The 15,732-nt window shown below is 31.7% G+C and overlaps 1 protein-coding gene across 1 annotated transcript in view; it reads right to left on the bottom strand.

The window, feature by feature from the left end:
- Window positions 1–835: 835 nt before the first annotated feature.
- Window positions 836–15,732, bottom strand: part of LOC134716684 (uncharacterized) — a 33,469-nt gene continuing 18,572 nt past the window's right edge. Inside the window, exons 6-11 of the mRNA XM_063579689.1 lie at window positions 14,041–14,167; window positions 9,987–10,209; window positions 7,325–7,512; window positions 6,220–6,354; window positions 1,339–2,093; window positions 836–881 (exon numbers count right to left, since the gene is read on the bottom strand). Of these exons, the coding sequence (XP_063435759.1) occupies window positions 836–881; window positions 1,339–2,093; window positions 6,220–6,354; window positions 7,325–7,512; window positions 9,987–10,209; window positions 14,041–14,167 (1,474 nt within the window). The remainder of the gene's footprint in view (window positions 882–1,338; window positions 2,094–6,219; window positions 6,355–7,324; window positions 7,513–9,986; window positions 10,210–14,040; window positions 14,168–15,732) is intronic.

Below are 15,732 nucleotides of genomic sequence, written 5' to 3'. Positions count from 1 at the left end.
TATTGCATCTTTTCTTCATCTCTGGTGTAAGTTTTTTTTTTACTAAGGTAAAATTGTACGCTCATTGAAATCTGATATTTCACAACAAACACTGCTATATCCAAACAACTGAGAAACTCATTAAGCAGCAAACAAACTACTACCATCAAAGCAAGGAAAAAGTAGGAATGGGAAAAGTCCTATTTATCATTAAGCAATTTACCATGAGAAAGGATATTAATAAACTGTTAACACAGAGATATGTCTCCCCAGTTTGTAATTTTGATAATGCAAATGTTGAAATTTAATGAGAAATACTTTAACATGTAAGTTATGCAAATATTCAAAGTCAATGTACCATGAATCATGTAATGTGGTTTAACAATCTCCATGGAAAAAAGATGTGCCAATGCTAATACAGCTTCATGCCAACAGGGATCCCTGATGCCAAATACCATTGAGTTATCATAATTCATTCCCTTTAAACAAACATAAATACAAACTAACTTGTGAACTATGAAAATGTTTCAAAGTCAATGAACCATGATGAGGGATTGGGGCTATATAGCCTTTCTTTAAATAAAACTTGCAAATGCAAATTAATTTGCATACCAAATTGTATTGACTTAACATTAGCCCTTCAGGTTAAACTGATTTAATCACAAACTAATAAATTTGAACTAAGCCAACATATTAAGGTCAATAGACCAGGATATAGGGGGAGGGGCCAAATATTCTCCATGGAAAAGAGATGTTCTAAACTTCATAAAATTAAACATCAGACTACCCCTTATTGTTCCCCTCAAGCTGACATAATCACAAACTAGTACTGGTACATGTAAACTAAGCAAAATTTTCACAAGTCAATAGACCTTGACTTAGGGGGCGTAGCCAAATAATCTCTATGGAAATGAGATATGTCAATGCTTACAACTTCAAGCAAATTGTACATACCAAATATTACTGACCTACCAATAGTGAGTGGTTCCCTTTAAACTGACCTAATCACAAACTAATACATGAAAACAAAGGAAAGTTTCAAAGTCAATAGTCTAAGGGAGCAGGGCCGAATAATCACCATAGAAATGAGATGTGTCAATCAATGATAATACACCAAAATTGACCTTACCCAATTTTCTCACCATAAACTAGACCTAATCACAAACTAATACAATTGTTGATGCCAGATGCCCTGGAAATAGCATACTTATGTGTCGCTTTTTTACTCTTTCAAGGCGAGACAAAAATCAAGGGCTAAATAAAGAGAATCGATTTTGTAAGAATGAGTTCTAAAGGATGTTTTTTATTTAAATATTTAAAAAAAAACATATAACTTAAATTTATATATTTTGTTAAAACCCTGATACAAATTTCTTTTTCACTCTGGTCTTTTTCTGTGGTGACATGGACGGTGTTAATTGTGATATATTTGGACTATTAGGTAATGAATCAATTCTGATATGTTTTGAAGCACAGTCAATTTGTCTTTCAGATAGATCTTGAAAACTTGGCTGCACTGTCACATTTGAAAACATTTGTATAGTTTGTCTGGATTCCTGAGATAAAAATTCCTCATCCAAAAGATCTGCACTTGATATATCGGAATCATGTTTAGTATTTTTGACCGTCTGCCTTTTCACAGGTGATTGATATTTCCTTGTGGGAGTTCTCATAAAACCAGGCAGAGAATTTGATCTTGTTGATCCCAAACTCTGAATACTAGAAAAACTTGATATAGAAGAATGTCTCTTTCTCTGAGCTGACAAGTCTTTCATTACTTTTTCCTTTGTTAATACATGTACATTAACAGTTCCTAGTTTTAGAGTATCCCTTGCTGTTTCCAAACTTTCTTGTTCAGTACTTCTTGCTGTTGATTTATCTCCCTTTTCAATGCTCTCGTTATTATCCTGAGAATCTTCATCAGTAAATAGGTCCATGCTATCATCTCCTGCAGTCATAAGTCCACCAGTTTCAATGTCATCCATAAAATTGTTGTCATCTGTATCTACCATCATCTCTATAAGGGCTGGAGGGAGTCCATCAATATTTATTTCTTTAACTGGTCTTTTCTTCTTTTCTTTCGGCTTTTCAAGCTTCTTCTTTACTTCTTCATCCTGAGAAAGATGTGCAAGTGTAAATAAACATTTAAGAAAGTCATGTTGAACCCACTAATCCTTTATTTAAAGAGGGTAAAAATGTATTGGAACAAAATTCTAACTCAATCATGGTGTAAACTAAATTACAAATATCAAGTCATTATCTTCAAGCATGAATAAAAAGTGTGGAGTCTTATTACTTAAGTCCAAGAACCATAACGCTGTACAACTGGAACAACATTCAAACTTGATTTGTAACTTGTCATGATAAGACTATATCACAAAATCATTAGATCAGAAAAAAAATTCAACTTGATCTGTAACTTGTCACTCACAATAAAGCAATACACCAAATATCAAACCAATATCTTCAAGCATGAGGCAAAAACTTGTGGAAAACAGATTTGCCAGACTGAAAAAACGGCAGACAGACTAAATCCAAAGGGGACTAAAATAAAATTCAATATTGGGGTTTAATATAACTATATACTTTTAGTACCTGTGTTATCATGTAGAATTCATAAAAATTATTTCACATACTTTCTTGTGTATAATATATTATAGAATATAGTTGTACAAAAGATGTTGCTATATTCTTTATCATTACAAATTTTGTAGAAACATACCGGAGATAAACATTTAATTCAAAAAAAATTACCAAAAGCTTAGCTCAAACTTAAGGATGAACACCTCTGAGGAGCCAAACATTTCTAGAAATATACTTTTTTCTTAACCAGATTTTTGGGTTTATAAGACTGTATAAAAATAATTGGTTAAGAAAAAGTCATATGGTGGTGCACTTCATTTTCTCACTACAGCCTTTTGAAAGTACCCAATTTTGATGATTTTTCCCATTTTTTATCCATTTTTACCTAAATTTGGGCTATTATTGTGAAAAAATGTCATAGCATTACAATTAAACTTTTTTTCATACTTTCAATAAAGATAAAGTGGACCAATCTGAATAGATCTAAATAAAAAAAACCAGAGGCTCTAAAGAGCCTGTGTCGCTCACCTTGGTCTATGTGAATATCAAACAAAGGAAGCAGATGGATTCATGACAAAATTATGTTTTGGTGATGGTGATATGTTTGTACATCTTAAATTACTGAACATTCTTGCTGCTTACAATTATCACTATCTATAATGAACTTGGCCCAGTAGTTTCTGTGGAAAATGTTACCGGTAGTAAAAATTTACAAATTTTATGAAAATTGTTTAAAATTGACTATAAAGGACAATAACTCCTTGGGGGTCAATTGACCATTTTGGTCATGTTGACTTATTTGTAAATCTTACTTTGCTGAACCTTATTGCTGTTTACAGTTTATCTCTATCTATAATAATATTCAAGATAATAACCAAAAACTGCAAAATTTCCTTAAAATTACCAATTCAGGGACAGCAACCCAACAATGGGTTCTCTGATTCATCTTAAAATTTCAGGGCAGATAGATCTTGACCCGATAAACAATTTTACACTGGTCAGATTTGCTCTAAATGGTTTGGTTTTTGTGATATAAGCCAAAAACTGCGTTTTACCCCTATGTTCTATTTTTAGCCATAGCGGCCATCTTGGTTGGTTTGGCGGGTCACGCCACACATTTTTGAAACTAGATACCCCAAAGATATTTGTGGCCAATTTTGGATTAATTGGTTTCAGAGAAGAAGATTTTTGTAAAAGATTACTAAGATATACGAACTAGAGGCTCTAAAGAGCCTGTGTCGCTCACCTTGGTTTATGTGAATATTAAACAAAGGAAGCAGATGGATTCATGACAAAATTGTGTTTAGGTGATGGTGATGTGTTTGTAAATCTTACTGTAATAAACAGTCAAAATTGTGTTTAGGTGATGGTGATGTGTTTGTAAATCTTACTGTAATAAACAGTCTTGCTGCTTACAATTATCTCTATCTATAATCTATCTATAATAATATTTAAAATAATAACCAAAAACAGCAAAATTTCCTTAAAATTACCAATTCAGGGGCAGCAACCCAACAAAGGGTTGTCCGATTCGTCTGAAATTTCAGGGCAGATAGATCTTGACCTGATCAACAATTATACCCCCAAGTGAGATTTGCTCTAAATGCTTTGGTTTTTGAGTTATAAGCCAAAAACTGCATTTTACCCCTATGTTCTATTTTTAGCCATGGCGGCCATCTTGGTTGGTTTGGCGGGTCACGCCACACATTTTTTAAACTAGATACTCCAATGATGATTGTAGCCAAGTTTGGTTTAATTTGGCCCAGTAGTTTCAGAGGAGAAGATTTTTGTAAAAGTTAACGACGCCGGACGCTGGACGCCAAGTGATGAGAAAAGCTCACTTGGACACAACATTTAAGCTTGTTGCAACTCTGAATTTGGATTGTGTTTAAATAGTTGACACAACATAGTTTGCTGACACAGAATGAATGTGGTCTAAGAACTTTAACTTAAAAATTTTAAATTGGACATTTACCTATTATGGTCCAATATCAAAAATCTAAATACATGGTTAGATCTCAATGTGGACCTCAATGTGGACCAATTTGATAACCGGGCCCAAATATTAAAAATCTAAATACATGGTTAGATTCAGCATATTGAAAAACCCCATATATTCAATATTTGTTGAAATCAAACAAAGTTTAATTTTGGACCCTGATTTGGACCAACTTGAAAACTGGACCTATAATCAAAATCTTGGTACATGTTTAGATTCAGCATATCAAAGAATCCCAAGAATTAAATTTTTGTTCAAATCAAACTAAGTTTAGTTTTGGACCCTTTGGACTTTAATGTAGACCAATTTGAAAACAGGACCAAAAACTAAGAATCTAAATACATGATCTATAGATTTGGCATATCAAAGAACCCCAAAAAATCATTTTTTGATGAAATCAAAAACTCCCAAAATCGATCCCAACCTTCCTTTTGTGGTAATAAATCTTGTGTTAAATTTCATAGTTTCTATTTACTTATACGAAAGTAATTGTGCAAAAACCAAGAAAAATGCTTATTTGGGACCTTTTTTTGGCCCGTAATTACTTAACTGTTGTGACCAAAACTTTAAAAACAATCCCAACCTATCATATAATATCATAGCTTTCTGTTTACTTATACCAAAGTTATTGTGCGAAACCAAGAAAAATGCTTTTTTAGCCCCTAACTCTAAAACTGTTGGGACCAAAACTTCCAAAATCAATCACAACCTTCCTTTTATGGTCATAAACCTTATGTTTAAATTTCATAGATTTCTATTTACTTATACTAAAGTTCTAGTACAAAAAAACCAAATGTCTTCGGAAAATAACAACGCCAACGTCATACAAATATACAACCAAAAAAATTTCAATTTTTGCGGTCTTATAAAAACAGATTTATGGTCATTGTTTCTTAAAATTTAATATGGTGCACCTACATGACCAGGAGAAAATCATGCTGATTACGACAGCATAAACAGTGCTTATGACAATTGAATAAAAATATTCCTTAAAAACTAAAAATTTGTTGTACGAAACACCTGCAAAACGAATAATTATTGAAATATTTAAATAATAACAGAAAGTATACCCCCCTCATAGTACCCTGTTGCTAATAGAAGTGGTTTTAAAGTTCATTCAAACAAACTTCAAGCATCAGGGTATATTTTAACATAATAAGTAGCTTTCAAAAACAGAATTTGAAAAATGAAAAATAGGTAGGGGAGGAAGGGGGGGGGGGGCAAAATGGGCCTTATCGTACCTTGTCCTTTGAAAAGAAAAAAGGGGGATATGGAATGTTCATGTTTCTGATAAATAATTTATTGTATCCCCTACCCATTTTCTCAAATTTTTGGCTAAAAAGACTGACTTGATCAGGAATAAAATTTGAAAAATTGACTCCTTGTAAGTACACAATTTTTCACAGAGTTAAGTTTGATTTTAACATTTTTCAAATTCATTGATATTTTCCACTTTTATCCCATAGTTTTGAAATAATTCCAGATTTTAACAAGACTGAAACATCGGAAGAATACATCCTAAATTTATCATGACAGCCTGAAAAGTATATGCAAATAAAGTTTATCTTAATTTTGTGTTTAATATATCTATTATTTTAGTACTCTTGTTCTCTTATAAAATTCTTAGCCTCCATTGAAAAATAAAATCCATCTATTACCCTTAGAGGCAGTAAGTCATCAACAGGTTCCTCCTTCCATAACCTTGTTATCATCTGACTTAGAACATCTGTAGGGAGGGAGGCAACATTAGGGAGAGACCTCAGCTCCTCTGATGAAATTCTACAAACTCTATCCTGCAAAAAGATTATATTATTAAAGTCTTAGGCCAATAAAAATATAGATCTGTTTACGGTTACCCGACCGACCCTATTTTGAGCGAAGATAGTGTTGCCTGGGACATCCCAATGTTCATAATCATGAATATGATAGCTGTTTTAAGGAAATTCACGATTTGTGTGATATTTTGCCGCCATTTTTTTCCAGTCAATAACAAAGGGAAATAATCTAATCATTAAAAATACTGGTAAACTCGACCCATGGACAACTCATATCACGGCAAGACTGACTGCACAACTCAAAATCATGGCGCAAAAAATAAAATGGAAAAAAATGATAAAATAGAAATACCGACCTACCTATCCTATTTATTTTGATGATGTAACCTTAAACAGAGACATATTTTTTTTGGGCCTTACTCATTATTGAAGGCTGTACAGGCCCTGTAGTTTGCATCCTTTTCCTCTGTTCCTTGGTGAATGATTGTTATAAATTTCATCTCCTTGGTTTATTTTTCAAGGATTATATATTGTTGAATTAAGAGTTTTTTCTTTTTTCTTGAATCAAAGGTACATCACCAAAATATCATACCATACAAGATTATTTTTTTCAAAATCATTTCTTTTCACTATAAATATGATAGTGTAGACAGTTGTTACCTGTAACAGAGAAAGAATACAAATCTTCTCTAATTTCTGAAGAACACTTAGAATAGCTAACTATGCCATATGCGTTTTGCTCATTGTTGAAGGTCATACAGTGACCTATCTATGTCATTTGATCACTGGTGGAGAGTTATCTTATTAGCAATCATACCACATCTTCTTATTCTCTTATTTACTAAAAGAACAATATTTGATTTGTTTTGTAAAGACAGTAAGGAATGAAAATGTTAATTTGATCAAAAACACAAAACAGGATACTTTAAAAACTGGAGATAAAACATATACGATCAGAAATACTACTTTTGTTGAATTCCTAGCTTACTTTTGCTGCATTATCAGCAATCAGTTTTCCTGTCCTTAAGTACTGTCTACAGGCATGACAAAATTCATAAGAATTATCTCCCTTGTCCTGTTTGCTTCCATCCATATTTTCATCACCAGCATCATTAGTATCCATGTCTCCATTACAAAGCTGACACATAATGTGGGATGGTTTCTCCAGGACTATCTCTAAAAAAAAATTACTAAAATAAGACTGGAAATACTTAATGACCAATTTCTCTTGTTCAGCTGAAATTCATCTATTCAAATTCATTTCTCTCAATTATTTTAATGTTTTATGAAGTTGGAACTAAGACATTATAAGGCATATTAATATAAACACCAGGAGATGAGGTATGATAGCTAATGAAACAACTATCCACCAGAGTTAAAATGCAGTGGTAGTATGCAATTATAGGCTATTGTACAGCCTTCAGCAATTAAAAAAACTAATATGTATAGTCGGCTATATAAGGCCCCAACATGAAAAATGCGATAACAGTTTTCAAAAATATCTTCTTGAAATAGTATAAGGATCTACTGAACTCCAAAATTCAGCTGAACAATACTTGTTTAATGGTTTCTTTAAAAGTGTTTGGAATTTTGGGTCCTCAATGCTCTTCAACTTTGTATTTGTTTGGCTTTTTAACTATTTTGATCTGAGCGTCACTGATGAGTCTTATGTAGACGAAACGCGCGTCTGGCGTATAAAATTATAATCCTGGTACTTTTGATAACTATTTGCAGGCTTATTAAAGGGAAAGCACCTTTTTTTACTGACTACCCATAAACCACCTGTATTGATGTAAAGAACAACAACAATCCATGGAAATGAAAATAAAATAAATTATCCACCAGCCCACAATTTCTTTTATTAAGGCTATAATTTTCTTGAGCTACCTAAGATAGAGAGACAAAATGACAAAAACAGGCTTTTTGTTTTTTTAGAATAAAATATTAACATAAAATTAAAAAAAAAATCTTTTTATATCAATATAACATGATTATTCTACTAATTTTTTGTAAGTTTCAATAATTGTTTTTTGATAATAAAATAAGACCAATCCAGTGTGTTACTGTTGATTCATTTATTTTCATGGGTATTAATTTTCGTGGATTGCTGAAAACTTGCATATTTGTTGATATTTGATTTCATGGTTTTGACATTATCTAAAGGAGTCACACAATTTTAGAAGAGGGGTTTCAACACATGGAAGTCATATAAAAAGGAGAGGTTCAACCCATATGTCTTCATAAATGAGCATTTTAACTGTCAAACAAAAAGGGGATGTTTAAACCCCCAGACCTAACCCCTCTTTTCCCCCAAAAAAATCATTCAAAACTTATTTGCATTCTTTGTTTTACATGAAAGCAATTCAGTTTTATTAATATCAAAATATTTTCTGAGAATTATTGCAAATTTAATTTTATTTCCAATAAATTACTATATTAATCATACTTAATGGATTTCAATTGTCAAAGAAATATATTTGCAACTTCAAAAGGAAAGAAATATATTTGCAACTTCAAAAGGAAAGAAATATATTTGCAACTTCATAAGGAAAAAAATACATTTGCCACTTTGATATGGTGTGACTAATTAACTTATTACACATATATATATATATATTGCATTACAAACTTTCAATAACCATCTGTCTGGGGTGGTTGTTACCTGTGTAAGTACAGGTGTGATTCTTTTGTTACCTGTGTAAGTACAGGTGTGATTCTTTTGTTACCCGTGTAAGTACAGGTGTGATTCTTGTCACAACTACATTTACAAAACTAATAATACAATAGATATAGACCAAGACTGTCTGGAATCCATACACTGATACAACAACAATATGGTGTATGGTTTTGTGCATGTTATATCAATGGATATGCTTTACACTTATCATTTTCATTATTGATTTTGTCAATGGTATATTTTGGAACAGCTTTTTACTTTATTATTAATAAAATAAAAATGCTTATATGTACAAAGTATATCTATTATAGATGCAGAAAATTCATCAGGAAGAGAATAAAAATGTTGATCACATTGGAATTCAAATATATTTGGATATTTAAATAAATATTTCATAAATATTAGAGATCATATGATAATTTATCCTTTGCATATTAATATTTTTTGGTATATTATACAGTAGAACTCATAAAATTAAAATAAGAACATGGAATTATTGCCAAGAAGACAACTTTCTACTAGACCAAACAATGTAGAATAAAAGATAAAGAATAAGGGCCTTTTTAAATTGTTTACCAATGGCACTAAACTACATAACATTGTAATCTATTATACTTTTTATCTTTGAAAACAAAAGACAGCATGTTTTTTATTCAATTTCTTGCAATATAGATTTTAGTATCTCTAAATAATGCACATTTTTTTTAGTGTGAAATGTACAACTTGTGTAACAAATTGTACATTTTGAACTTTTAAGTATGATAACTCTTAAATGCTCTAGTTTTACACGACAGTTTTCACTTTGAATGGTTGCAGGTATTTCTTTCTTTTTTTATGTTATAAAACAGTTGTATATAGTGTTCATGACTGAACCCTAAAATAGTGCTCCACTTTTATTGAAGGAAAATATATGAAACTGTTACTGAACTGAACTGGACTGAACTGTTTAATAAAATTTACACCATAATCATACCCTCAAAAAAACTTGTTACATCTGAAGAATGTACAAATCTGGTCTGATCATCATTCCATTCATCCCAAGCTTTATTCACTCCCTTTATCCATTTTCTTCCTTTCTCTATTGTGACTTCATCAAGAACAAGGTCATTCATGCCTGGTCCTGCAGCAAATGTTTTATCAGTATTTTGATTGGTTGGCTGAAATACTTGGTAGTAAATGTCCCCATGAACATCCAACTGAAATTAAAAGTGAGTTCATCTTGTTGTTAAACTACTTCTTCCTTAAATCAATTCTGCATCAAAGATATTTGTCATTTCACTTTTATTAGGACGATCACAAGCATAAATTCATTCAATTTATTGATCCTTTATCTCATGATCTATGGAGTTCTGTGAAAAACATATTGTGGTATGCTCTGATAAACTATATTCCATGGAGACAACCATCTTGGATTTCTAAGTTGCTAAGAAGTAATAATTTTCATTGCAACGAGCATGCAATAAAAGTACCACAATATTTTTTTATTTTTACATAATGCCCCTTTGAGGTTCTTTCCTGGTCTTTCATAGGATCTTTGGTATTTTTGTGTAAATGCCAACTTTTCAAAATCTCAAAGGGTGGTTTAAGTGAACGAGGACATAATACTCCACTGATAGTGTCATAAGTGATTTTAAAGGGGCATAAGCTACAAAACTACACTTTTAAAACGTACAGGTATAAAACATTCCCCGGTATAGAATCAGAAATAAACAATAGTGTTGTTACCCACTGTCCAAGGTTAGGAATGTTTTAGAGCTCACAAACATGTTTATAAGTTCATCTCGTTCAATGTATGTTCACTTGCATTAATATGTCTTTTGATTGAGTTAAGCCATTTCAATTGATATTTTATAGTGTGTCTTTCTATGTTGCGTTGTTACACTTTTGTTTCAGATAAGTGTGAAGGTTTGGTACCATTAAAACATTTAAACAATTGTTTGCACCAGTTCTAAGCCAGTAATCTAAAGTTCAGTAGTTGTCGTTTGTTGATGTGGTTCATAAAAATCCTTGTTTCTCCTTTTTTATATTGATAAGAACGTTGGTTTTCTGGTTTGAATGGCTTTACACTAGTAATATTTGGGGCCCTTTATAGCTTGCTGTGTGGTAGGAGCCAAGGCTCTGTGTTGAAGGCTGTACTTTGACCTATAATGGTTTACTTTTATAAATTGTAACTTGGATGAAGTTGTTTCATTGGCACTCATACCACATATTCTTATATCTATGATATTAGAACTTTCTTTATGTGTTTGTCCCAAGTAAGGAGCCTCAGTGCTTGGTTGCAGCTGTTTATCATATTTGTGATTGGTTTTGTTATAAATCAGACTGTTGATTTTTTTTTATTTTATTGTTTCATATTTCATCATGTCGGGTAGCTGGCTATACTCTATTGCTTTTCCTTACTTTTGAAGGCCTATAGATGCTTAAATCCCCTTCATTTGGACTGTTGAATATTTTTTTCATTGGTAAACATACATCTTCTTATTTTACAATGAATTCACCATGTAGGATATTTTGTCAATGAAACATCTGACTAAAAACTTAATTATGCCAGGAAAGAAATTTACGCAAACATACCAGAAAATTTTAAAAAATAAACAAAGGTTAAAACCATTCTTACATGCTAAGAATGATTCAAGGTATAAACATAAACAACCTCAGATGAGGTACCTACTTTTAGTTATATAAATACCTTCTTTTGATGATCATTAATAGAGTATTAATGAACTTGCCAGGTATCAGTAATGATTATATAAAGTATTGACATGCTCTCTCTAATTAACATATTAAATAATTTTTGTAAACATAATTGGAATCAATAACGTAAAGGTATCAGAAATTAATTCCTGTTACTGACAATCTTAACAAGTTTAATAACTAAGCTCCCTAAGTTGATTAAAGAAGGAGAACATGTAATTCTATAATTAATTATCATAAGCTATGATTTCATCTCAAGGTTGAGTATAAGTAATTGGATGGTTATTAGGATTTATGTAAGAAACAAATTTTAGGACAGATTTTTCAAGAAATCACAACTTAACATGAGCAAATGCACTTTTAGGATATTACATTCATTATTTACATTTATAGAACTTTGAGAGTTTTTTTTAATTGATTGCATAGTGATAAATACCATTTCATTTAAATTGAGATCCAGTTTGATAAGTTCTAAAAGCATAAAATTGTTCATCTAAATACAAAATATTGTTTTGAATGATTTTTGTACAATATGATAAGGTTACAACTACAAAAGGTAACAAATAAAATTTGTATTGAAAAAGAAATGTTAAATTTTTTTCTGAAATTTTTATACCCTCGAGCCACCTTAATAGTAATGATCATCAAAAGAAGGTATTTATATAACTAAAAGTAGGTAACTCATCTGAGGTTGTTTATGTTTATACCTTGAATCATTCATAGCATGATATATGGTTTTAACCTTTGTTTATTTTTTAATATTTTCTGGTATGTTTGCCTAAATTTTTTTCCTGGCATAATTAAGTTTTTGTCAGATGTTTCATTGACAAAATATCCTAAATGGTGAATTCATTATAAAATAAGAAGATGTATGTTTGCCAATGAAACCAGATGCTCCGCAGGGCGTAGCTTTATACGACCGCAGAGGTTGAACCCTGAACGGTTGGGGCAAGTATGGACACAACATTCAAGCTGGATTCAGCTCTAAATTTGGATTGTGATTAAATAGTTGACACAGCATAGGTTTCTGACACAGAATGAATGTGTTCTAATGAACTTACAATTTTTGTTTTCTCTTAGAGCAATTCACTATGCTGTTGAATATTAATCCTCTCAAAAAAATGTTTGAAGAAATTTTCTTTTTATTTTAGACCAATTTGAAAACATGACTAAAAGTTAGGAATCTACATACACAGTTAGATTCGGCATATCAAAGAACCCCAAATATTCAATTTTGATGAAATCAAACAAAGTTTAATTTTGAACCCTTTGGGCCCCTTTTTCCTAAACTGTTGGGACCAAAACTCCCAAAATCAATACCAACCTTCCTTTTATGGTCATAAACCTTGTGTTTAAATTTCATAGATTTCTATTTACTTAAACTAACGTTATGGTGCGAAAACCAAAAAAAATGCTTATTTGGGTCCCTTTTTGGCCCCTAATTCCTAAACTGTTGGGACCTTAACTTCCAAAATCAATACCAACCTTCCTTTTGTGGTCATAAACATTGTGTTTAAAATATATTGATTTCTATTTACTTAAACCAAAGTTATTGTGCGAAAACCAAGAATAATGCTTATTTGGGCCCTTTTTTGGCCCCTAATTCCTAAACTGTTGAAACCAAAACTCAAAAAATCAATCCCAACCTTTCTTTTGTGGTCATAAACCTTGTGTCAAAATTTCATAGATTTCTATTAACTTAAACTAAAGTTATAGTGCGAAAACCAAGAAAATGCTTATTTGGGCCCTTTTTGGCCCCTAATTCCTAAAATGTTGGGACCAAAACTCCCAAAATCAATACCAACCTTTCTTTTATGGTCATATACCTTGTATTAAAATTTCATAGATAATTATTCACTTTTACTAAAGTTAGAGTGCGAAAACTAAAAGAATTCGGACGCAGACGACGACGCCAACGTGATAGCAATATACGACGAAATTTTTTTCAAAATTTGCGGTCGTATAAAAATTAGTCAACAGTCCAAATGAAGGGGATTTAAGCATCTATAGGCCTTCAAAAGTAAAGAAAAGCAATAGAGTATAGCCAGCTACCCGACATGATGAAATGATGTTGAGTGAATGACAAATTTCCCATAGGCTTGTATGCAGAGATCCACAAAACCATGAAATAAAAAATCAATGAACAGTTTTCCTTAATCCACTAAAATAAGTATCCATTAAAATAAATGAATCCACAGTAGATCGCCAAAATACATGTCGCATTTTAAGATAACGAAAATCAATTCTGCAGCATGTTTCAAGTGTTCATTATCACCTATTTATACACTTATTACACTTGTGAGTTTAGAATGAGGTGATTTTTATATGTTTACCTGATAAGCTACCAATCCATCTTTAAATGGTACACACTGTAAGCCTAATAAAGAATCTCTCTTGTACTTGTGTTCCACAGAAATTTTATCTGTTGTTTTACATATCTCATCAAATTTGGTGAAATCACTGAAAAATTAAATCATGATAATACATCCAATAAAGGCCTATAATTTGAAGTATGTAAGATAACATAAATTGTACATGAAATATGTCCGATAGAAATTAACCTTATGCAACCTTATACATGTACATATATAAGACTTTGACTGATTTTGGAGCCTTCAAATATGAAATTAAAATTGAATTCTAGTCTAATTTGTAGGGTTATAATATTAACAGTTACAGACTTTGCGTTGCCATAGAAGTTTTTATCCACCTGAAACAGGTTAACAGAGAAGTATTGATATTCATTCACATAAAGTCGATTTTGATCTCACGCAACTCATGTTTAAATTCAGCTTATAATTAGGTCGCTACTGCTGCTACTTGGGTGTTACTCGTGGAGTCTACTTATCACCCAGTTTTATTATAAGATAATGGGCATAAATTGATATGTCATTAATGTCATTTATAGATAATTGGTCCTCTAAGTGGTCAAATGACAGATTCTGTCATACAGGAAGTTTTGTAAATCTTGCATAGTTGCTCACTTTCACTGTTAAATAAACTCTTCATAAATGATTTCTGTCTATCTGGGACAATATCCCCAGGGCTTTCCATTAAAATTGAAGTAGCAGGCTAAATTAAAATTATAGGCGGCTGTAACATGTGTTCTGCGAAGCCGGACGCCCACCAAGCTGTAAGCTTGGTGCCTTACGGCAGGGGGTCTGGGGGCCGCTGAAGGCCCCCAGAAGCTCTGGCATAAATAGAGCAAAATCCTGCATTCTCGCGATCTCCTGGCACCTAATTTCATCTTTCAAATCACCATTTTTTATGTATGAAATTAAAGAAAGAAAAAAAAATCTCAAAGAAATTTCATTTTTTTTTACGTTAGTTTTTTATTTTATTACCTTATGCTTAAAATTCATTTACTTTTAAAGGAGATTTATTTTTATAATAATCCGGTTTGTTAAAAATCTTGATCGATTTATTTTGCATAACTACGTGCATTTGTAAACAAATGACCCCCCTTTTCTCTCTGTTACGCGTATTTAAATCATACAATTATTTCTCAAGCATTGACAGAAAATTGTTATATCCTCTGATTTTCTCTTTTTTTGAAAACTGTTCAATAAGTCGGATACATAAATCATTTGGAAATGTTTTTTATTTGAGGTCGAGTCGACAATATTCTACTTTCGTTTTTGACCTTGATTCTCTGAACACCACGTGGGCTTTGAAAATTGAACTTCAAAAGATACTGTTTTCCAGATTCTGAACAATATGATCTACTACACTTTGTTTAATTTGACTGATATTAGTCCATAACATAAAATTGTCATCCTATCTGCTTGTCTTCACGTTTTAAAAGCCAAAAAAAGCCAAGAGTTAATGACCATCGGAACGTCTCTATCGTTATCCTTCAATGACCACCGGAACGTCTCTCTTGTTATCTTTGAAAAGAAACGATGCATTCTGACTTTAAATAGACAACCAATCAGTGACCTGAATTCATGTGAACTATATTTAGCCAAAGGTAAACACTGACTTTTCATCCTTGTTTGTCGTGACCGCGACTTTGCGACAATACG

This window comes from Mytilus trossulus, chromosome 4 (genome assembly GCF_036588685.1).
Source record: "Mytilus trossulus isolate FHL-02 chromosome 4, PNRI_Mtr1.1.1.hap1, whole genome shotgun sequence".
Classification (NCBI taxonomy): domain Eukaryota; kingdom Metazoa; phylum Mollusca; class Bivalvia; order Mytilida; family Mytilidae; genus Mytilus; species Mytilus trossulus.
This window is presented reverse-complemented; position numbering and strand designations above follow the sequence as displayed.